Consider the following 22,293-nt stretch of genomic DNA (forward strand, 5'->3'; position numbering starts at 1 on the left):
GTTGTGCGTGTTGTGGCTTCACAAATGCTTTGCTGCATACCTCGGTTGTAACGAGTGCTTATTTCAGTCAAAGTTGCTCTTCTATCAGCTTGAATCAGTCGGCCCATTCTCCTCTGACCTCTAGCATCAACGAGGCATTTTTGCCCACAGGACTGCCGCATACTGGATGTTTTTCCCTTTTCACACCATTCTTTGTAAACCCTAGAAATGGTTGTGTGTGAAAATCCCAGTAACTGAGCAGATTGTGAAATACTCAGACCGGCCCGTCTGGCACCAACAACCGTGCCACGCTCAAAATTGCTTAAATCACCTTTCTTTCCCATTCTGACATTCAGTTTGGAGTTCAGGAGATTGTCTTGACCAGGACCACACCCCTAAATGCATTGAAGCAACTGCCATGTGATTGGTTGATTAGATAATTGCATTAATGAGAAATTGAACAGGTGTTCCTAATAATCCTTTAGGTGAGTGTAAGTTGGACAAAAAGAGAACTATGATGAGAAGTTTTTCATCAACCAGTAGAGCCTAAAAGATAACGGTCGAATGGACAAATGAACTAACAACTGCTTCTTATTCAAAGAGCTGCAGAATCACACGCAAACAGTTTCCTCCAGCCAATAACAGCTGTTGTTCGGGAGTTGATTTAGCTGTTTGACCTGTTGCCCTTAATAAGAAGCATCTCCGACTCGTTCTCACTCCCAACTCGTCACATACGGATGCTTTACCATCAGTGGTCAAGAATTAACAGCGTCTGGTTAGACTTTTAAAATAAATCCAATGTTTTATTGTTGGAATTGGGTTAGATTTAGGCACCAAAACTACTCTGTTAGGTTTAGGGAAAGGTCTTGGTTAGGGTTAAAATAACTACGTTACTTACACAACATAACTAAACAGCTGTGTGGCCTGTTGAACCATTCGTTTGTTGTCGCTGTTTTATCGTGCAGCACTTTGTGAACCCGGTTATTAAAATGTGTTTTATAAATAAAAATGGACACCCAGTTTCTAACCCACCAGTCCGCCCCAACCAGCTGCTCAGACCTTCCTGTCATTTACACTAGGCCGACGCCAAGGGGTCTTGACCAAGCGTCCGTACGTGACTACCTGGGAGTGAGAACGGGTTGTGCATTCAGTGACGTTCTGCCTCGGCCAGAAAAGTTCTCTGACGTTATTGGATAAAACAGCTTTATCTGCAGTCCACAGAGAGTTCGACAGGAAGCAGCGACCGAGCCGTGTTTTACTGTGTTCACTTTCTTCTACGTTTTGTGTTTTGTGTGAGAGTGTGTGCTCTTTGAGTGCAAGGATCTTTGAGTGTCATCCAACTGGCTGGATTTGTGGGTGTTGGAGTGAAGCTGATTGGTCCGTTCCCAACATCCTGCCTTTTAAAATGAGGGGTTCCCACCAGTCTGACGGCAGCGCCTCGGTTCTGTCCTCTCTGTGGTGTTTGAGCTGGGAGGTCTTGTTAGGAGTGATCTGTGGCCTGCGCTACGAAGGGAGTTTAACCTACTCAGAGTTATCAGGCAAACTCAGGGTGACAAACTCTGACCGCTACACTGGAGTTAAACGGTACTATGAAGGTGGATCAGAGCGTAAAAGCGGCCGTGCAGGCAGAGTTTTTTCACAACGGCGCATGTTCCGTGTTTCTCCAGAAGAACGCACGTTGGTAGTGTCAGAAAATTATCAATGCAAAGACAAGTGAACGGTTAAATCTAACATTGTGGCGACAGAGCAAGGGAGGCTTGTTGGCATCGCACTGAGTAAATCTGTAGCCTGAACCTTATCTTCAGTGTTCTTATTGTAGTTCTGTGTTTTATGGGCTCTTCTTTTATGTGTAATATGATGAAGATGTAAAGGTCCAGCTGCACATGAGGCCCACTGTCGCAGAAAGAAAGGAGCCAGATTAATCTTCCAAGATTAATCTACAAGTAAAGAACTTGAATATTCTTTTTGAGATTATAGTCACACATTTATGAGAGAAACTTCACTTTGCAAGTCTGCAACATCACACATACATGTCTGCCGTGTAGAATGCAGGCAGTGGAAAGTTATATTAGACTTTGCACTCAGATTCAGCAGTGAGGAAACACTCAGCAGTGAGTTTAGCCCACAGTCACTGTCCTGCACCTCAGAGACTTGGGCGTATTCAGAAGAAAACAGAGTGATTTTCGATTTTTTATTACATGAATTTCAGGGAATTTCCGATTTTTCTTCTCGTAAATTTCAAGCTTTCGTCTAGGATTTTTTTTCTTGGTTATTAACCCTGGCTCCCTATTTTTTGTGCACGTAGAATAATCAATCTATATATGTGAAACCACTCAGGAGAATTCAATTATAGACTGCAGATGGGCTCCATCTAAGAAACTATCCCGTTAATTAATTAAGATTCCTCTCTAAAATCACAGCTGGGCTGCAGGGCTCGCTGTCTGAACGTGATGCTGTTGTGTTCAGAATTTCATTTCAGCCGCAGTGGAACAAATCAGGAAGAAATCTAAACATGTTTTATGAAGTGGTGTGTATTAATACTTCTCATCAGTAACAGAGTACAGGTGTGTAGTCCCCGTGCAGGGAAACCTGCTCGGAGCAGTTTAGAGATGCAGCGTAAATTGCCATGGCAACAGACCTCGGGTAACACCTGTCCACCTTTAGCAGAGCGGGTTAACCGGGAAGTTCCACCTGAAGTTACCCGGATAAGCCAGTTACCCCGCTCCGTAGTACAGACCACTGGTTGATTAGCTGTGAGTAATTTGGTTTTTGATGTTTACAATGTTGAAGTTCTACTTGTTTTTTATTCCAAACAGCTTTCACTGTACATGTAGAACGAGTCAAACCCTCACAGATCTGCAGTTTATCCTGCGACCAAAACCAGCAGAAACCTTTGAAAGGTGAAACATTTAGAGACTTTGTATTTCAGTCTGCAGCAACAACAACAACAGCAACAGCAACAACAACAACAACAACAGCCCTTTGTCTTATTAAAGTGTCAACAGTGTTAACAGTGTGTGGTGACATTACCTGTCAAGTACAGAAACATATAAACAGTTACATTGTTGTCAGGTAATTAATATGTCAGTCTGTCCACTGATTACTGAAATAAAAGAAGAACACAGTTCAGATTATGGATGGGATAAAAATATATAAATACGATACCGTGCAAAGTTTTAGGCAGGTGAGGAAAACTGCTGTAAAGTTAAAATGCTTTCAGAAATAAACATGTTAATAGATTACATTAATCAGTTACCAAAATGCAAAGTGAGTGAACAAGAGAAAAACCTCAGATCAGGAGTTGGTGTGACCTGCAAACAGCATCAGTCCTTCTAGGAACACTTGCAGAAGGCAAAGCGTTGCCACGGTCTGCTCTGTATGTAGACTTGTTTTGAAGTGCTGATTTTTAAAATATTTGTGTTAAAATCAAGTTTTCTCATCTCTGGAAAAGAACCGTAAAGTTCTGGATGACCGGGCTGTGACGGGCTGTTACACCAGAGGAAGTGGATTTAGTGTTTGGTTAAAGGGATCGCCTGCTAGCTAGCCAGGCAGTGCTAGCACTGAGCTAGAGTGGGTGTTGGACTTTGTTAGTGGCGTGTAGCTACCGTCTCGTCACTGTGGCAGTTATAGTAAGTTAGTTGTTTGAGTCCAAAGATCCGGCTAACGCCCCACGCTGATGTTGCAGATCTTGCAGCTGGGGTCTTTCTTGGCGTTGACGGTGGACTGACTCATGAGCTGGTGCCCACTGATCTGCGTTACCGTCCCTGAAGACAGATCCACCGGCTCCGTGTAGATCACCTCCAGGATGACGTCCTGCGCGTGATGGAAAGACAGCGAGCCGTCGTCCTCCTCGGTGCAGCTCAGGAAGCGGTTGTTGGATCTGTCCAGCGCCGGCAGCCTCCCTTTGCAGAAGGCGTCTCCTTTGGAGCCGTCAGGAGCCAGGACCAGGATGACGTAGTGGTAGGACGTGTACATGCAGTAGAAATCCCCAAAGTAGATGTTGGTGTTCTGGTTGAAGAGGATGTCTGCTCGGATCTGTGCAGAAACAAATGGACACAGTGCAGCATTAATGGCTCTCCTCAGACTAATCCATGAACTAAAACACTCGGTGGGGAAGCCGGACCCACATCACAGACGGCCCGACCTGGCTCTGCATACTGACAGTACTGAGAAAGGCAAGGCAGAGACTGTTTCACCTCAGATACTGAGACATTTCTACAGCACCATCGGGAGCGTCCTGATGGGGAACATCACTGCCTGATACAGAAACAGAACCACAAGGCCCTGCAGAGACGGGTCCACTCAGCTGAACATAGCACTGAAGGATCTGAGAAGCAGAAGACGCATTTTGGTTCTAACTGAACAAAGAAGATCAGAAGGTTTGTGACTTTGTAAAAAGCAGCTGTTACTCTCTGAGCTGCTGCTGCAACACAGGTGAAGCAGCGGAGGTTCCAGAAACCTGCGAAAAGACGTCACCTGTACGACCAAAACCCTGCAGAGCTGTTCATCCTTGTCAGACTGCAGCTGTTTGACTCCACAAAGGAAGAAGACTGTACTGAGGGTTCAGACACCTGACGGATGTGACAGCTCACTGACATGAAACTATTTGAAAGCAGCGGGAGAAAAATAACCTGCGCGGGTTTTCTGTAATAGTTCCTGCAGTAGTTTAGACACAAAGCAACCATGTCTGTACCTGGAAGCGGTAGGGTCCATATGGGGAGTCCTGGGGGGGGTTTCCTGTGTTGAACTCTGTGTTGCAGCTGAAGAAGAGCCCCTCCAGTTTGCCGCTGATGGGGGAGCCGTGGCTGCCGCTGTTGTCTTTAACTGACGGCAGCATCCGGCGGCACTGAGCGTCTCTGGAGCGATAAGAGGGGCTGGGTGCAGAACACAGCAGGTTAAAACTCAGATCAACTCGCCCTGGAGGGCAACACACACACACACACACACACCTGGCCTGTTGGAAGTAGTCCTGCTGCTGGTTCCTGTAGAAGACGGTGAACGGCAGCATCCTGCCGGCGATCGCCTCGGCTTTCTGCAGCAGCTGGTTCAGATGGACGGTGGAGTAATCTGGAGACATGTACGGTGCACGAATGTGAACGCGCTGATATTACAAACACTTTCAGTCACAAACACTTCTGAGTAGGAGACATGAAACAACAGCGGGTGAGGATTTGATTTTCAAATGTTCAACTAAATATAGTCTCTCACTTCTGAGGGAAACTGTCTGCAAGATGAATTCAGAACATTTTAAGATCTCTCTGTAAGTGCTCAAAGCCTTCCAAACACCTCTCAAACTGAACATTTCACACACAGGCCTGACTCTCTAAAAGAACATTAAACTTTGTCCTCTTGATGTCTGACGGACAAAATCCAGGTGACAGAAGCTCATCAACATGTGAAAGTCATCGTCAGTCTTCAGTTATCGCTGTGCACTCACAGCTTTTAAGCTTTGCTAGCAGCGGCCCCGGACTTTGCATCTCAGGCAGCATATGAGCTGCCCACCTTCTTGTGAACATTGTCGGGCTGAATGCAGCTTGTGAGGAAACCTGTAAACATTACTGAGACTGCTGCAGAGAGGATGTTGGTGCGAGTTCATGGGCTGACAGGTGTTTAAGGTGTCCCACCTGCGGTGCAAAACTCGACTCTCTCGCTCCACTGAGAGACGGCGTACTCTCCGTCCGGCTGTTTGGCGGCCGTCTGGACGGCCACGGTGTACTCTGTGCGAGGACTCAGGAACCAATGACCTCTCACCGTCATCGGCAGGGGAACCGCCTTCGCCACCAGCTTAGTGGGTACGTCCTGAAAGACAAAGAGCGCAGGATGTCTTACTGTCCGTGAATGGAGATTAGACAAGAGGATGGTACCTACCCGTGGTTCTGGATTATTCTCTGGGTTTCTGGTCGCTTCTCTTTGGAGTTAGACTTTCTCACTTGTGGTTACTGTGTTTTTGTTTGGACTGCCTGCTTCTGTAATATAAAGTCACCTTTATATTGGACCTCATCTGCTCTCCTGTCGGCGTTGTAGCCCCAAACCCCAGTTTTTCAGACGGCTGACTAACACGTTATCTTCACGTGTTAATGTGAGGAAGGTTCCAGCCTCCTCATCGCTCCGCACACAGCTGATGCTGCCAGCTCTTCACCTTCAGCCACTGCTTCAGGTAGGGCAGCATTTAATCATCAAGGCTGTTTCTCTTTATCCACAAACTACTTTCACACCTCACAATATTCTGATTCTCTGGGGGGGGCAGACAGAGGGTAAATGTGATTTTAACCCACAGTCTGCTGCAGGCATTTCCTGAGATTTTCCTCTCTTTGGATTGACCCAAGAGTCATGAAAAGTCAGGCTGATCAGACTCCAGCTCCTGCAGCGGGTCAGACGTTGGGTCGTACCCACCTTGTGTTTGAACTTGTTGGAGTTCTTGTGCTCCTTCTTGTCGAGGTCGATGAAGTAGTGCGTGATCCTCTCCGTTCCTCTGCTGTCCATGTCCCAGCTGATCTTGAACGAGTCACAGGTGATGTTGCTGATCCGGATCTGCTGAGGAACCGGCAGGTCGTCCACGTCTCCGAGGCCGCTGTCTGCCGACTCTGTGCCTGGAAACAGTCAGTGTGAATCATGAACACACAGAGAGAAATTTAACGCATCATTTCATGTTTCTTGTGTTCAGTAATAACCTACTTTTTTAAATGTATAACTTGCCCCTCGCTAAAGCCCACGTAAACACGCCCAGTCACTGAATAAGACGGAGGCTCAGCTGCTTAACAACAAGATGTCAACGCCACCTTTAGCAGCACGGGTTTGTTAGAAAACGTTTATTGAAGCTTAAAGTCGGCCACATTTTAAAATCACTACAAAAGATTAAGAAGAGCAACGTTTCAGTGCTAGAAAATTCTCTGCATCCGTTTATCCTGAGAGACGAGGCTCGCTGATGATGTAAGAAGATTATGTCAGAGTCAACAGCAGTGTGTGTGTGTGTGTGTGTGTGTTTCATCATCGTTAGGGCACACTGAGGGATTAACCCATCGATGTTCAGGGTACACTGACCCAGACTCACATTCCACATCAGATCCATGTCACATCAGAGCCGCGACATGAAGTCTTTTCCCTTTCAGCCTCGTCGGCAGCGTCCAGACTGAGACGTCTCAGCCGCTGTCGGATGGATGGGGATGAAATGTGGTTCACGCTTTCATCCAAGGAAGGTTAAAATCAAGGGCAGCTGGACCGGTTGGGTGGTAGGTGGTCTCAGCTGTTTAACCTCTGCGGGGTCATTGTCAAGATATTTTCGAAAAAGAGGAATCAAAGAGAGGCCATCTCTTAACAGGGAAAGAGGGCTAAGGCACTACTCATCCCCCACCTACAGGGACCAGTCCAGTCGCCCTCGATATTAACCCTCCTTTTGATAACTATGGCCTGGATGACTGAGAACGTGGAGAGAATCATCAGGCCGACATGTTAACGTGTCCAAACACCTGCTGAGCCGTGACATTCCCATCAGCCTCAGCTGTACTCTGTGTTAACTGCAAATTAGCCAATGCCCGCATGCTAACAGGCTAAAAACATGTTAGGTTCTTCAGTCAGTGCCATTGACCAGACACTGCATTCGTTGGAGTTGGTCCCCGGGCGCTGTACAGCGGCCGCCCACTGCTCCCTTCAGGGACGGGTTAAATGCAGAGAATGGATGTCGCTACATGTTTGATCATGTGACAAAGAAAGTACCTTTAAACTAAGAGGATGAACATGCTAAACCCACATGGAGCGGCTGTGGCTCAGAAGGTAGAGCAGGCTGCCCGTTAATTGAAAGATCGGTGGTTCAAGCCCCGCCTCCTCCAGGCTGCATGTCGAAGTGTCTGAAGATACTGAACCCTGAATTGGATTGGATTGGATGTCAGCAAACCCACTCAAACAAACAGAAGTGCCAGGCGCTGCTCCAGAAGGTTAGAGACCTCATCCTAGATGTTGACGGACTGTTGCCCATCCTCTGAGGTCTACAACCTTGGTGTCATCCTGGACTCCTCCCTCTCTTTCCGGCCTTATATCAACTCCATCACCTGATCTGCCTTTTTCCATCTCAGAAACATATCATCCACCAGCCGTCACTCTCTCACTCCGTGGCAGAAACCCTCGTACATGCTGTAATAACCTCTCGTTTGCACCACTGCAATGGTGTCCTGCATGTGGTCCCCACAAAACCTGGCAGCACGTCACCCCAACTCTTATCCACCTTCACTGGCTCCCAATCAAGTCCTTCTCTCCTTTAAATCCCTCCATGCCCCACAGTACCTCTCTGACCTCCTCCATCCTCCCCACCCAGGAATCTGCTCTCCTTCCCTCACCAGACTCTGTCCCTTCGGAGACAGAGCTTTTAGTATTGCTGCCCGACCCTCTGCTATGTCCATCCTGCAGATATCTGCAGCGCTTCATCTCTGGACATGTTAAAAAACAAACAGATCTGAATCTGAGCTTCTTTGTTAGAAGATAAAATACTACAGTAACACGATGACACGTTGTAGTAAATGTTTGTGTGTCTGAGTCTAGCTTGTGTCTCTCCGTATTCATCTCCTCTCCCTCCCTCCCTGTTTTCTGCTCGGCGTTCGGAGTTCGGCTCAGGGGACAAAAGGCTTCAGTCAGCAGGGCCCTCGCAGGCTGAACAAGGAGCCTGTTGAGGAGAAGGAGGACGGTCCACACTGCCAGCTAACGTCTTGTTACCACTCACATCTGATGATTTGTACAAGTCGTCAGTGTAAACAGGAAACTAATTCAATCTCTGGATCGGGGGCCACACTTTTTAGTCCAGGGGCCACGTGGAGGGAAAAAGTCTGTAGTTCTGAGTCATTTTAATTTAACACACAATTTCTAAGCACTCTGTGCTGTACACAGATCCTTTACTTCAATAAAGTACTAATACCACAGTGTAAAATACTCTGTTCCTGCATTGAAAATGTTCCTTCAGTCAAAGTATAATCGTGAAAATGTCCTTAAAGTATCAGAGCAGTAAAATGTACCTGTTGTACTATTATATTCCCTCATCAGATTCTTATTTTATGTAAAGCAGGATGCTGCTGCTGTAGTTGTTGAACTAGTATCAGACTGCAGCTGATGATTCTTTTCATTCTGGATCAATCTGCTCATTATTTCCTCCATCGATCGATTGTTCGGTTAGTAAAGATTCTGCGGTCACAGTTACTCAGAGCCCAAAGTGACGCCATCACAACGTTAGAGCCATCAGATAAATGTAATGTTTTCCTCTGAGATGCAGCAGAACAGGAGGACGTTGTTCAGCTGATAAAACTGAGCGTCCTGTGAGCTTTAGGGAGATCTGAACTTTTCCAGTCTGTAGACCTGAACCTCCCGGCGACTAAACGCTCTTGATCACTGGTGCTTCCTGATGTCATTTCACACCTTTCTGCACACTGTTGTCCACGTGACCTGGCCTTTTCTTTTCTTTGAACTGCCGCCACATCTACTGTGTGAGACTGACGAAGCAGTCCACGCAAATGTAGGTTTAATTTTGAAATAACCAGCGAGCCATTTTATTTAAAACTGCACTTCACAGCCTGTACAGCATGCGACACCCAGGAAGGAACAAACTGAGGAAAACTTCCCCCCAAAAAGAAGAACACATGTTAGAAACCTCTGGAAGAGCGGCAGAGGACGGATCCCTCTCACAGGACGGGATGCCACGGGACCCACGGGCCGCTGTTTAGACACCCCCACTCTGTCCGGTCTAATAGCCAACAAACGGGGAAACCCTGAGAGAAAAGAGAGTTTCCGCTGACCCTCCTTCCTCCCTCCTCCTCCTCCTCCCTCCATCCTGTCAGTGAATGGAGGAGGCGAAGCATCTATTCACTCACCATGGGAAGGTGATTCACCAGACTGGAGCTGGTGCCACGTCGAGTTCCTGACAAACAGCAGGAGACGCTGAGAAACGCTTCACCTGCCCGCCTCTCTGACCCACCTGCTTTCACCATAAAGATTTTCATTTAGACTGAAATTATTAACACCAAGGCAGACTGTTGGCCTTAAACACGGGGCTGTAAACCAGCCCAACAAATGAAGTCTGCTTGTTTATCACCTCAAACCCAAAGCTGCTTCATTTCATCAGAGGATGAAGAACAAAACACAAACACTAACTGATGGATTGAATGTGACACTCTGGAGCATAAAGCTCAGGGCCCTGCAGTCTCAGCGGGGCCCCTTCCCCTTTTGATACAACAGTTCTTGTGCATGAACAAATACCTGAGTAACTGCTAAAGACATGCATCTGTGCCGGAGACCAGGATCATCAGTAACAACCACATTTAAGCAAAATAAATCTTTTTTTTAACTGTGAGAACACTTTATAACCAACCCGCTCTCCCTCCCAAGGGGGACGAGTCCCAAGTCCCACAGATGGGGGACGAGTTGTGGGGAGTACGACGTAACAAATTTGGGCGCAGGTCCTGTAGAAACTGGGGGCCAGCTTTATTGTGTCTGTGTTAGTGTTTCTTTAATGTTCTCTCAGGTGGCTAACGCGCTGAGTTTTGTTGTCTTGTGTTAACAGCTTCCTCAGGTTAGATAGTAGTGTCCAGCTTTTCCATCGGACACTCGTTTCTTGTTTTGCCTTTTTTATTTTCGGAGCAAATCCTGGGTGAAGGCTGGTTTTGGCAGGGCGTGAGGACTTGTTTGGTTAGACTTGTGATTACTGTGAGTTTGTGGCTTCCGACGTCGGGGCTCGTCATGTTTTCCACTGGAAGAGAGAGCTCGTACTTTTGTTAAGCTGTGTCGTGGTGTTTTGCTTGTCCCCTTGTGAGGATCGCAGCCTTTGATTTGGTTGGGTTGTGGCTACTCCTACTCCGACCTGTGAGACAGATTAATGCTGCTCATGCGGCTGGTTTTGTTTCATTATTAACATTAATATTATGTGTTGATTCTTAAAGAGCATTTCTTTAGTTGTTTAGTCTTAGGGTGCAAGTTCTAACTTTATTTTGGTAGTTCCACTGGAGCAGCTCAGGGTGAATGACTTCCTGTGTACCTGCGGCCTCGCTCTGCTCTGTAGCCTCATTTACATCTATATTCAAATCAGAGCTGCCAAACCTCACCTGTCAGCAGCCAAATCAGCTGCATTTACATGCCGTCACCTGATTGGCTCTCATGTTCTCCTCCCGTGGGATATCTTTACCTCTAATGTCCAGACTGAGACGCTGACACGTGTTGTTAGAACAAGTCTGTGTTGTTGCAGGAACAGGTGAGACCAGACAGGAGGCAGCAGTGAACTACAGCCTACACGTAGGTGTGTCTGTAATATTGAAGTGCATTTTGAATATAAAATTTTGTAATGGAGTTTTATAAACGCTCCACGATGTTCACCAGCTGCTCTCTGAGTCTGAGCGTCTTTTTACAGAGTCACTGTAAGATTCAGCTGATGATTCTCTACCAGAGACTCGGACACGCTGTCAGCTCCATTATGGTCTCTTTAAAGATGTAATTAAAATGAACTAATACAGAAAGAATGTGTTGTGGATTCCCTGCTCTGGTTCTCTGGATCCGGAGTGGTCTAGTGGACCGAGTCAGGTCCTCTTGTCTGGAAGCCATGCTGTGACTAACTGTGATCTCTCTGTGACAGCAGCTGCAGGATTCTTCTGAACAACAGGACCAGCAGAGCGAGTGCTTCCCCTGAACGCCTCCGTCACCGCTTCAACGACGTTCAACAGCAGAACTCGACACGCTGAGACTCAGATCGGACCACGACGGGTTCCTGCAGGGTCTTTACTGCGTGAGCAGCATGTTACCCTTTTATTCCCTTTTCCATTTTATCATTTCTCTTGTTACAGAAAACTGTAAAGCGTCTACAAACTTCATCTTTGCCACTGAGGAACCCAGGGGCCCCTGATGCTGCAGGCTGGCAGTGTGTCAGCTGAGGAAGCGACCAGGTTTTATAGAACTCCTCCTTTATGATGTTTAAACTTATGTTACTTCAGTGAGTTTATGTTGTTTTAGCTCAGTTTCTACCCACAGTGGGTTTTAGCTCCATTCAGACCGGCTGTCTGTCTGATGCTGTGATTTTAACACCACCTGCTCTGCTCAGTGATTTTAATCTCTGTGGGTTTTTATAACAAGAATCTTCTCTGCGTCGCTAAAAGGAGAAAAAGACGGGAAGCCTTCAGCTGGTTCACAGTGTTTGATGAAGTGTTATTTACTATTTGGGATGAAAAGCATCCATCTTCTACACCTGCTGATCCTCAGTAAGCACGCAGGCATGAAGCTCATCCCGGCTTACAGATGGCGGGCAGGGCCCCCCTGGTGACCCCTACTGGAGTGAAAAGGTGAAAGGTGGCCGGCTCGTTAAAATCAGAACATCTGTAAGAGTTGTCTTGTTGGAAAGTCGGAGCGGCGTCACCTGACGTACGTGCACCAACGGTGTCCAACACACAGTCGACCTCGGCTGCGTTAAAGTCTCACACACACACACTGACCTTCCCGCTCGCACAGCTGCAGGCTCCTCGGCTCAGCACTCGGGCTGCTCAGGCTGCTGTGAGGAAGCTCCGTCATGTTCAAACCCAGAGAGGAAGATCCAGCAAAACTAAACGTCCCAAACAAGAAAACATCAGCTGAAGAGTTCAGCTGTGAAGCTCCGGGTAGTTTCCATTCAGCTCCTGTCTGACTGCAGCTCGCTCTCTCTCTCTCTCTCTCTGCTTCAGTGATGTCAGGGGACGATCAAGGAGAGAGAGAGGGAGGGAGAGGGAGAGGGAGAGGGAGGGAGGGAGGGAGGGAGAGGGAGAGGGAGAGGGAGAGGGAGGGAGAGGGAGGGGGAGGGAGTTTAAAGGATTTAATATGCAGCTACAAACTGCTGTGAGCTGACAGACTCTCAGCTGGTTGTTTAAGCTTCCTGTTCTGGTTCCCTCTCAGTCAACCTGTTCTCATCTCAGGCGTCACATATGGACCGTTTGTCAAGACCCCTGGCGTCGCTTTTGTACTTGTAGGGCTCCGCAGTCAAGTTAGCAAGAATAAATATGAAAAGTCTGATTACACTTTCAAAATAAAACAGTTTAGGAAAAGCTCGTGGTCTGGGTTAATATAACTGCGATACGTACGTTAGGTAACTCACTAAAGGGTTTCACACGGTACAGATTCAAGGTACTTTTATTTTACTTTAGAATATGACTTTATTTCTACTCCTACTCCACCACACCTCAGAGGGAAATACTAGACTAGCCAACAGGATATAAAGCAGTTTAAACATCTGCGGCAGTGAAATGCAACACACACATGAATGCAGCAGGAATATCAATCCAGAAACACTGACAGGAACCTTTTACTGCAACACCAGGTCATACTTTGACTTGAATAACGTTTTGCAGGGACTTGTAATGCAGTATTTTTATTTTCATCAGTCATTGGCAGCTCCTCCTGCCACTAGAGAGCGCTGTCACTTAAATGTAATCAGATGTTTTGCTGAAACGAATGATTCTGTAGTTTTTTAGTCTCAAACTTCGTATTGATTTTTAATTTGGTTGGTGTGTAAACGCACATACAGTCGGGAGGAAAGGTTTAATCTAACAGGGCAAAATACAAAAAAAAAACTACTGGTCTGTACTTCAGGACCATGCAGGCTCATAAAACATTCACATTATGCAGCTTATATTATATTGTATCAGCTGGATACGTCTCTTTGTGCAGCCCGGGTGGAGGTCTGCACTCTCTAGTTTGTGTTCCAGTGTTTTTCTGGCTTTTCTGCCAAAATGACATCATCATCTGTGGATTAAAAAATAATGTCATCAGGAGGAGGATTACAGGCCGCACTGAAAAGTGAATTAAACAAGCGCTTATATAAGCAGATAATCTGGAGTCCAGCTCAGGAATCACACACACGTACTTTTATACATGTGAGGACGCTGATTTACACAACACACTCACCTAGAAGCAGGATTTCTGACTCAGATTCACCTCCTGCAGTAGCTTCAGTATGCTGCAGGACTTAATGCTCAATTCCAATTTATTGCCCAGATCTGACTTTTTTGATAGACTGTTGAGAATATTATTTAAATGTGGCCAGGCAGAAGTTAGCTTATACTCTAGAGCACTCCCGTTTTTCACAGGAGACTCATTGCTCTCCCCAGGGTCACAACTCCCAATTTATGACTAACTTCTTCAACACTTTGTGTCCTTTTCATTACAGTTTCTGGCTCTGTAAAGTGCGTATAAGGTCTACAACTCTCTCTCTTTACTGTTTCAGCCCAGACAAGTAGCAGGCACATGATGCAGAATTGAGGGGTCGGCAAGTAAGTTTGGCATTGGGCCAATTTTTTTAAAGCCATTAGATGGCGGGCCACAACATAGTCAAAGGCATAGAGTAGGGGGCTACGCAGAGGCTACGCCGTCAATTTGACGCAGAAGTATAAATTGCACTTAAGCCTCAACCTTGACACCCTTCCCCCTAAGTTCCTTGAGAAAGCAGTTGCCAAACAGTTGTGAGTCTTTTCATATAGCAATACTTTATTTGAGGATTTTCAGTCAGGATTTAGAGTTCATCATAGCACAGAGACAGCACTGGTGAACATTACACATGATCTTCTAACTGCATCAGACTGTGCTTGTTTTGTTAGCAGATGATACTCAATTATATCTATCAATCAAGCAAGATGAAACTAATCTCTTAGCTAAACTTCAAGCTTTAGAATGTAAAAACCTTAATGACCTGCAATTTTCTGATGTTAAACTCAAGTAGTGTGTGTGTAAACCAAGTAGTGTTTTACACATACGAGGAATTTGCTGTGGTGATAAGGTGCTACAGGTAGACAAGCATACAGCAACATAAACCATGTTGATGTGGAAATATATAAATATAGAATAGAAGAACAAGTTTGCAGATATACACATGTGCATTATTCTGGGTCTGTGTGTTGTAGAAGTAACGCAACGGAAGAGAATATCGTGTACATATAAATATATAAACTGACAACATAAAAATATACAACAACAAAGATCAACAATCAACAACAAATACGTGCAACGTGCCATTTGTATCATTTGCAAGGGGGGATGGGAGTGGGGGACCCGGGCCTTGTTAATGAGGCCAGCTGCAGACGGGTAGAGGCTGTTTTGTGGCGAGAGGTTTTGGTCTCCTGCCAGAGGGGAGAAGGTCCAGAAGAGAAGGAAGATTGCAGCCAATCACCTTCTCTGCAGAGCGAATGATGCGCTGCAGCCTGCCCTTGTCCCTGGCAGTGGCAGCAGCGAACCAGATGGTGATGGAGGAGGTGAGGATGGACTCAATGATGGCGGTGTAGAAGTGCACCATCATTGTCTTTGGCAGGCTGAACTTCTTCAGCTGCCGCAGGAAGTACATCCTCTACTGGGCCTTCTTGGTGAGGGAGGTGACGTTCAGCTCCCACTTGAGGTCCTGGGAGATGATGGTGCCCAGGAAGCGGAAGGAGTCCACAGTGGTGACTGGGGAGTCACACAGGATGATGGGGAGGGTGGGGCTGGGCTCTTCCTGAAGTCCACGACCGTCTCCACGGTCTTCAGAGCGTTGAGCTCCAGACTGTTCTGGCTGCACCAGGTCACCAGATGGTCGAACTGCAGGGGGTCCAGGAGTGGGTCTGTGATGGATTTTAGGTGGCACAACACAAGGCGTTCCAAGGACTTCATAACCACAGAGGTCAGGGCGACGGGTCTGTAGTAGTTTAGTCCAGTGGTCCTTGGTTTCGTGGGGAAAGGGGTGATAGTGGAGGCTTTGAAGCAGGCTGGCACATGGCATATCTCCAGTGAACACCGGAGACAGCTGATCAGCACAGTGCTTCAGGGTGGATGGGGAGACAGAGTCCGGCACAGCTGCTTTGCGGGGTTTCTGCTTCCTGAAAAGACCATCGACTTCCCTCTCTGTGATGGAGAGAGGAGGGGAGGGGGTGGAGCTGGCCAGGTCTGAGGAGGGAGGGGAAGATGTGGTGGACTTAGGCTGAAGCTGAGCGGAGGAGTCACGGGGGATGGAGTCCGATTGACTCTCAAAGTGGCAGTAGAACTGGTTCAGCTCATTTGTCAGGCGAGAATCGTTTATGGAGTGGAGGACTTTGGGTTTATAGTTTGTGATCTGAGCAGAGAACTGGTTCTTTAGTCTCTCTGCGTACAGTCGTTTAACTTCTCGCACCTCCTTGCTAAACCAACAAATTCTCATCTCAATGTGTCATAACTGACGCTTTCAGACAGCGTGACAAAGCGTAAGGATTTTACGCTAAAAGTACCCTTCAGCGTCCATATGAAACGCCCCCTTTTCCTACGCTTTATCAACCTTAGCTGTCTGAGTTTAGCTGTGAACCAGGGTTTGTCATTGTTATAACTCACCCTGGTCCGTGTTGGAATGCAGCTGTTCTCACAGAAGCTGATGTAGGACGTCACAGCCTCTGTAAACTCATCCAGACTGTTGGTAGCCTTCTTGAAAACATCCCAGTCAGTGCAGTCCAAACATGCCTGGAGGTCCTCAACAGCTTCACTAGTCCACTTCTTTGATGTCCTCACTAAAAGTTTACATAGCTTTAGTTTTTGCCTGTAAGCAGGGATCAGATGGACCATCACATGATCAGAGTGTCCCAGTGGAGCGCGTGTGACGGTGTAATAGGCACTGCTGACTGTGGTGTAGCAGTGATCCAAAGTGTTCCCCTCTCTGGTTGGACACTTTATAAACTGTCTGTATTTGGGGAGTTCTTGGCTGAGATTCCCCCTGTTAAAGTCACCGAGAACAATAACAAGGGAGTCCGGGTTTGTCTGCTCCACACACAGTATCTGATCGGCCAGCATGCTCTGTGTGTCCTGAAAGTTGGCGTGCGGCAAGATGTAAACATCGACCAGAGTGAATGAAGCAAACTCACGTGGGGAGTAAAATGGTTTACATCAGGAGCCCAGACGCTGTTGGGAGTGCATACAGGCACGTGGGGGCTAAACAGCATCCCAGACAGCGCACTTCATCTACCGGGATTTAGTCTCATCCGCGCGGATCGCGGAAGGGAGCTCACGGGAAAATTAAGGGGAAGCGGACTCTGTCTCTATATAAACGAAGGTTGGTGCACAGATGTCACAGTGTTGAAGAAACCATGCAGGCCTCAATTAGAGACATTATTTATAAACTGTAAACCGTTTTATTCACCATGGGAGTTTTCCTCATTTGTCCTGGTCGCTGTTTACATTCCACCTCAGGCCTGTTAGTGAGGCTTTACTACACCTGGCTGACCAGATAACTAACGTGGAGAAAATACACCCAGACTCCCTGCTCATTGTTCTTGGGGACTTTAAAAAAGCAAACCTCAGTCATGAACTTCCAAAGTACAGACAGCATATTAAGTGTCCCACCAGGGACACTAACACACTGGACCACTGCTACACAACATTAAAGGACGCCTATCGCTCTGTTCCCCGTGCAGCCTTGGGACTCTCTGATCACTGTCTGGTTCATCTTCTCCCGACACACAGGCAAAAACTGAAATCTGCTAAACATGTTGTAAAGACTGTGAAAAGATGGACCAACGAGTCAAAGCTGGAGTTACAGGCCTGCTTTGACTGCACTGACTGGAGTGTTTTTGGGGCTGCAGCCACTGACCTGGACGAACTAACTGACACTGTGACATCTTACATCAGTTTTTGTGAGGACATGTGTGTGCCGACTAAAACCTTCCGCACATACAACAACCAAAAAACGTGGTTCACAGCGAAACTCAGGCAGCTTCGTCAGAACCAAGGAGGAGGCCTTCAGAAGTGGGGACAGAGTCCTGTACAACCAGGCCAGGAACACAATGACTAAAGAGGTCAAAGCTACAAAGAGGTGCTATGCTGAAAAGATAAACAGATAAACAGCTTTGCAGCCAACGACCCTGCGTCAGTGTGGAGAAGCCTAAGGAGTGTCCGTAGGCTTCTCCACCTGCTGATCCAGTTCTACACAGCCATCATCCAGTCTGTCCTCTGCACGTCCATCACTGTCTGGTTTGGATCTGCCACCAAAAAGGACGGGAGCAGACTACATTGGACAGTCAGGACTGCAGAAAAAATCATCCTCCCCTCTGGTAGGCGCTACAGAGTACTGTACGCCAAAACCAACAGACAAAGAAGCAGTTTCTTCCCACAAGCCATCACATTGTGTACATGTGTACATGTATGCATGTATGTGTATGTGTACCTGTATATCATATCCACCTTCAACATGTACATAATGAGAATAATAGTTTACTCTTGCATCCTTTGCACTCTGATTACGGCACTATTTGTCAATATGTCTATATTGTTTTGTTCATAGTGTGTATATTAGTGTTGTCTATTCTGTAGTTTATTTTATTATTATTTTATTATTGTGTTATGGTATTTTTGTACGAGTAAGCACATCGTGAGCAATGTACAATCCAGAGTCAAATTCCTCGTATGTGTACACATACCTGGCAATACAGCAGATTCTGATTCTGATATTTGCTTATGCACACGGCCTGGATTTTTGTGTGACGCCCCTGGTTTCAGTTCTGAGAAGCTGCTCATCATCACTGGGCTGAAAAGAAGAAAAGAGGGAACAGAAAATTTTATTAGCAAAAGAAGAGATGACGAGTTCGACAGACGAGAAGTGACAGGCGGTCTACCTGGACATGGATCACCTAATGATGGTGTTGCTGTTGCTGTGGGGCTTAAGCTGATGATACACAGAGCAACTTTTAGAGCAATCGTGCAGAGCAACGTTGACGTCAATGGTAATGAATAAAGATTACTACCGTAATCCCCTTCCTCCGCCACCCGCCTCGCGGTCAAAACATAGTCTGACTTGCCCCTAGCAAGATTGCCCGACAACATTGCTCAAAAATTTGCCCCGTGTATCATCAGCTTTATGTTTCAAAGGTGCAATTTGACTTGGTATTTGCCTGGGAATTTGCTTGAACAGTCTTAATGGACTATCAGCCTGATAAGGTGCTTTAACTTTCAGCAAGGATCCCTAACATTTCTTCAGTTTATGTTGTGTTTTTATATAACCAATGCTTTGTTCGCAACACTTTCTGACACTTCCTTTGGAAATGATATGATACAGAAATATTATCAAATGGTAAATAATTTCCCCAGCAAATGATTGTTTTAAAGAAATAATCAAAGTTATCTTCAGTCTCCTCATGGAACCAGAGTTCCCCCAAGAGGACAAACTAAGTTCTGAAATGGCACACCTGCTGTTTAATGTATCACTCTTATCACGTACTTATTTGTTCGTAATTTGATGCCATGTTCGTGTAACTTGCTTATGTTCTCTGAGTAGGAATGTGTAACAGCCAATATTATCCAAGAAATATTGAGTTAAGTCTCTTTCTTTCTGAAATCCTGAAAATGTGTTTAACTGGTAAACATTATAATATTACAACAATTAAGTAACTTTCCTTTTTATCAAATGCTTAAAACTCAGAACGGTATAACTGTTTGACATCTAAGGTTCCATGGTGGAGAGGTATTTGATTAAAATACGCGCATATAGTCTTAGAACCATATTAAAAGTTAATACACCGAAGTCTCGGGGGAGAGCCAAGCCTTCTGTGGACACGCCCCAAGGGGCCAGACAGACAAACAGCAGAGCTGCTCGCTCTCTTCTCTTGTAATTCGGCTCTTCAGTGTGCTCCATTTTAGACAGATGTGGAGATAATTGATTAAAACACTCTCACACTAACTGATCTAGACTTTAGACACAAAACTTGGTCAGTCTCATTTCTGGATTCACACAACAAAGTTTCACAAAGTCACATTAGTGTTAGTTAGGTTTGGTTTCTCACCGAGCCAGTGCTCTCCAGCAGCGCTACCAAAGCCCAGCTTGTACTGATCCCAGCCCCTGTAGAAGTTCACGGTGCCGTCCATCCTCCTCTGGAACACCTGGGGGGGACGGGATGGAGGGAGAACTAGCTAAACACACCAGATACCTGACAGCTCATGTTTCCAGGCAACAAGGTTTTACTGCTGTGTCATTTATTGTGAAAGTCCAACAGGAAGTGCTGATACTGAAAATCACTCTGTGGTAATACTCACCGTCCAGCGACCTCCTTCTGTCTTCATGTCACAGTACACCTACACACAAACACATTCAGTAGTAAACTTAACACTGCATATTCAGACATGCTACTGTATAACCAGTGCTTTGAATGCTACTGGTGCAACAACTATCTAACATACTTATCCATCCAATAACATCTGTTATCCATATCTGTTGTATTAGTAAGTAAGTATCAGTCAGAACTTGTAACTATGTTTCTGTTAGAGGTGAAGTGTACCTGGACAGCAGAAGTGGCTCCGATGGGATAGATGGTGTACACTCCACTGGGGAGGCTGCTATCATATTGTCAAATCACAGTGGGAAGATGAGCTGCTGGCAGCTGGTCAACAGAGGAGCCAGGAGGAGGAAGACGACTGATACCAGCTGGAACAGAGCACATGTAAATAAGATTTGAATATTATTTGTAGACCTCAATTACATTCAAAATGTTCTGTACGTATGTTTATTTATGTATCTGTTGTTCTGTGTGATAACCTAAAGGAAGTCTTAGAGGCTGAAATCTCAAAATCTTTAAGTTGGGTGAACTGTTCCTTTAACCTGTGGTTTATTCGTGGCTTCAGTTCTGAGAAGCTGCTCATCAGGTGACTGATGATGAGATAAGAGAAGAAGAGGAAACAGAATGTTTTATCAGCAGAAGAAGAGACGACAGACGAGAAGCGACAGGCGGTCTACCTGGACATGGATCACCTGCTGCTGGTGCTGCTGTTGCTGTGGAGCTCAGGTAGGACTCTGCTGGAATGATGAATGTTTGAAAGGTGCAAAACCTCAGTGTCAAAATACTGAATTAAAGCTGCAGACCTGCGTTAAAAACCTCAGTAAACATAACCACTATCAGTGAAATTTTATAACGTGTGAAAACTGAATAAAATGAAAACTGATAAAAATAAAATCGTAAAAAATTATAAAAATTAAAATCCCAACTATAGAGAGTCATTGTTCATCACTTCAAACTCATATAAGCTGTTATATGATGGGATACATATTTTGTCCTCCGGCTACAAGTTTGTTGTTTGGAGATACGAGGTTTTCACCAGATAATGCTGTTGGCCTTTGTATGTAGGAAGTTAAGACTCACTCCCTCCATTGCGCAACAGAATTTCTGGGTACTGACGTTTCAGGCTTCTATGTTGCATTAACTCTTTAAGAAGCGGCCTGTAGGTTAACTGAATGGGAATATGGAAGTTTTAAAATGCCTAAATAAAAACAAGTGAAAAGTCAAACACAAAACAGTGATGTATGAATTTATTTTTATGTGTACACTCACTGTGTTCTAATTAGCTGGAAACATTTGAAGCTCCTTAATGTCACAGGTTTGTGTTGGTTGGCTGTGTTTGTGTGTTGTTTCATTCTGCTCTAGTGTTCTGGTCTTGATTTACTGTCTGTGTTCCCAGCTTTGACTTTCTCCTCAGGACTCCAGGCTGAAGGAAGTCACACCTCAACAGGTAAACAGAGAAGATTTTTTAAGGGGCAATAAATATAGAAATTTGATATTGAAAAAGTAATATTATATTTTCGCCTACTGTAGTTTATTATATAAATCTATGTTGTACGTTTGTTATCTAGCTTTGTTTTTGGTCGACAGGGAAGAGCCTGAGTTTGCCTTGAGGGTAATTGTATTTTCCTTCAGCCAATTTCTGTTCCTGTGCATGTAGAAATGGAATTGAAGCGGGGGTACAAATTCTACCGAATGACGACTTTATATGCAGTAAATAACTAACCTCCTCAAATCGATTTCTTTTTAAATTCAACAGTTCTGTTGCTGCATCTGGACGCAATTCAATTTTATTTATATAGCGCCAAATCACAACAACAGTTATCTCACAGCGCTTTTCATAAAGAGCAGGTCTAGACCGAACTCTATGATGCTATTTACAGAAGCCCAACAGTTCCCACCAAGAGCAGCACTAGGAGACAGAGGCAAGGAAAAACTTCCTTTAAGAGGCAGAAACCTCGAGCAGAACCATGACTCAGGGTGGGCGGCCATCTGCCTCGACCGGTTGGGGTGAGAGAGAGAGAGAGGGAGAGAGAGAGAGAGAGAGCGAGAGAGGGAGAGAGAGAGCGAGAGAGGGAGAGAGAGAGAGAGAGGGAGAGAGAGCGAGAGAGAGGGGAGGGAGGCAGCCTACACAATATACACACAGAGGTACAGACAGTAAAGGTGATGTTGCTATAGACTAAATGAAAAATGGTACAGATATGTATAGTAGTGTTAATGGTAACAATCGTAATGTTAATGATTATAATAACAATAATAACAATAGGACTAGTAACAATAGTCGTTGCAGCAGAGGGTGTCG

At 45.7% G+C, this 22,293-nt stretch overlaps 2 protein-coding genes across 3 annotated transcripts in view; one reads left to right on the top strand and one right to left on the bottom strand.

Annotated features, from left to right (window-relative positions):
• Positions 1-2,835: 2,835 nt before the first annotated feature.
• On the bottom strand, positions 2,836-20,563 carry LOC123983077 (phytanoyl-CoA hydroxylase-interacting protein-like). 2 transcript variants are annotated; one of them, XM_046069208.1, is made up of 10 exons: positions 20,474-20,563; positions 20,217-20,362; positions 19,975-20,013; positions 19,725-19,821; positions 18,366-18,472; positions 6,373-6,569; positions 5,604-5,778; positions 4,929-5,046; positions 4,673-4,853; positions 2,836-4,014 (listed from the first exon to the last, which is right to left on the bottom strand). In XM_046069208.1, the coding sequence occupies exons 5-10, from the start codon at positions 18,463-18,465 to the stop codon at positions 3,640-3,642; spliced, it is 1,146 nt and encodes a 381-aa protein (XP_045925164.1). In that variant the 5' UTR covers positions 18,466-18,472; positions 19,725-19,821; positions 19,975-20,013; positions 20,217-20,362; positions 20,474-20,563; the 3' UTR covers positions 2,836-3,639. The 2 variants fall into 2 exon arrangements, with proteins under 2 accessions (XP_045925164.1, XP_045925165.1); XM_046069209.1 differs by lacking the exons at positions 18,366-18,472; positions 19,725-19,821; positions 19,975-20,013; positions 20,217-20,362; positions 20,474-20,563 and adding an exon at positions 12,429-12,599.
• Positions 20,564-20,677: 114 nt separating this feature from the next.
• LOC123983559 (collagen alpha-1(XII) chain-like) overlaps positions 20,678-22,293 on the top strand; it is a 13,123-nt gene continuing 11,507 nt past the window's right edge. Inside the window, exons 1-2 of the mRNA XM_046069815.1 lie at positions 20,678-20,720; positions 21,391-21,441. Of these exons, the coding sequence (XP_045925771.1) occupies positions 20,678-20,720; positions 21,391-21,441 (94 nt within the window). The remainder of the gene's footprint in view (positions 20,721-21,390; positions 21,442-22,293) is intronic.

Source organism: Micropterus dolomieu, linkage group LG14, assembly GCF_021292245.1.
Source record: "Micropterus dolomieu isolate WLL.071019.BEF.003 ecotype Adirondacks linkage group LG14, ASM2129224v1, whole genome shotgun sequence".
Classification (NCBI taxonomy): domain Eukaryota; kingdom Metazoa; phylum Chordata; class Actinopteri; order Centrarchiformes; family Centrarchidae; genus Micropterus; species Micropterus dolomieu.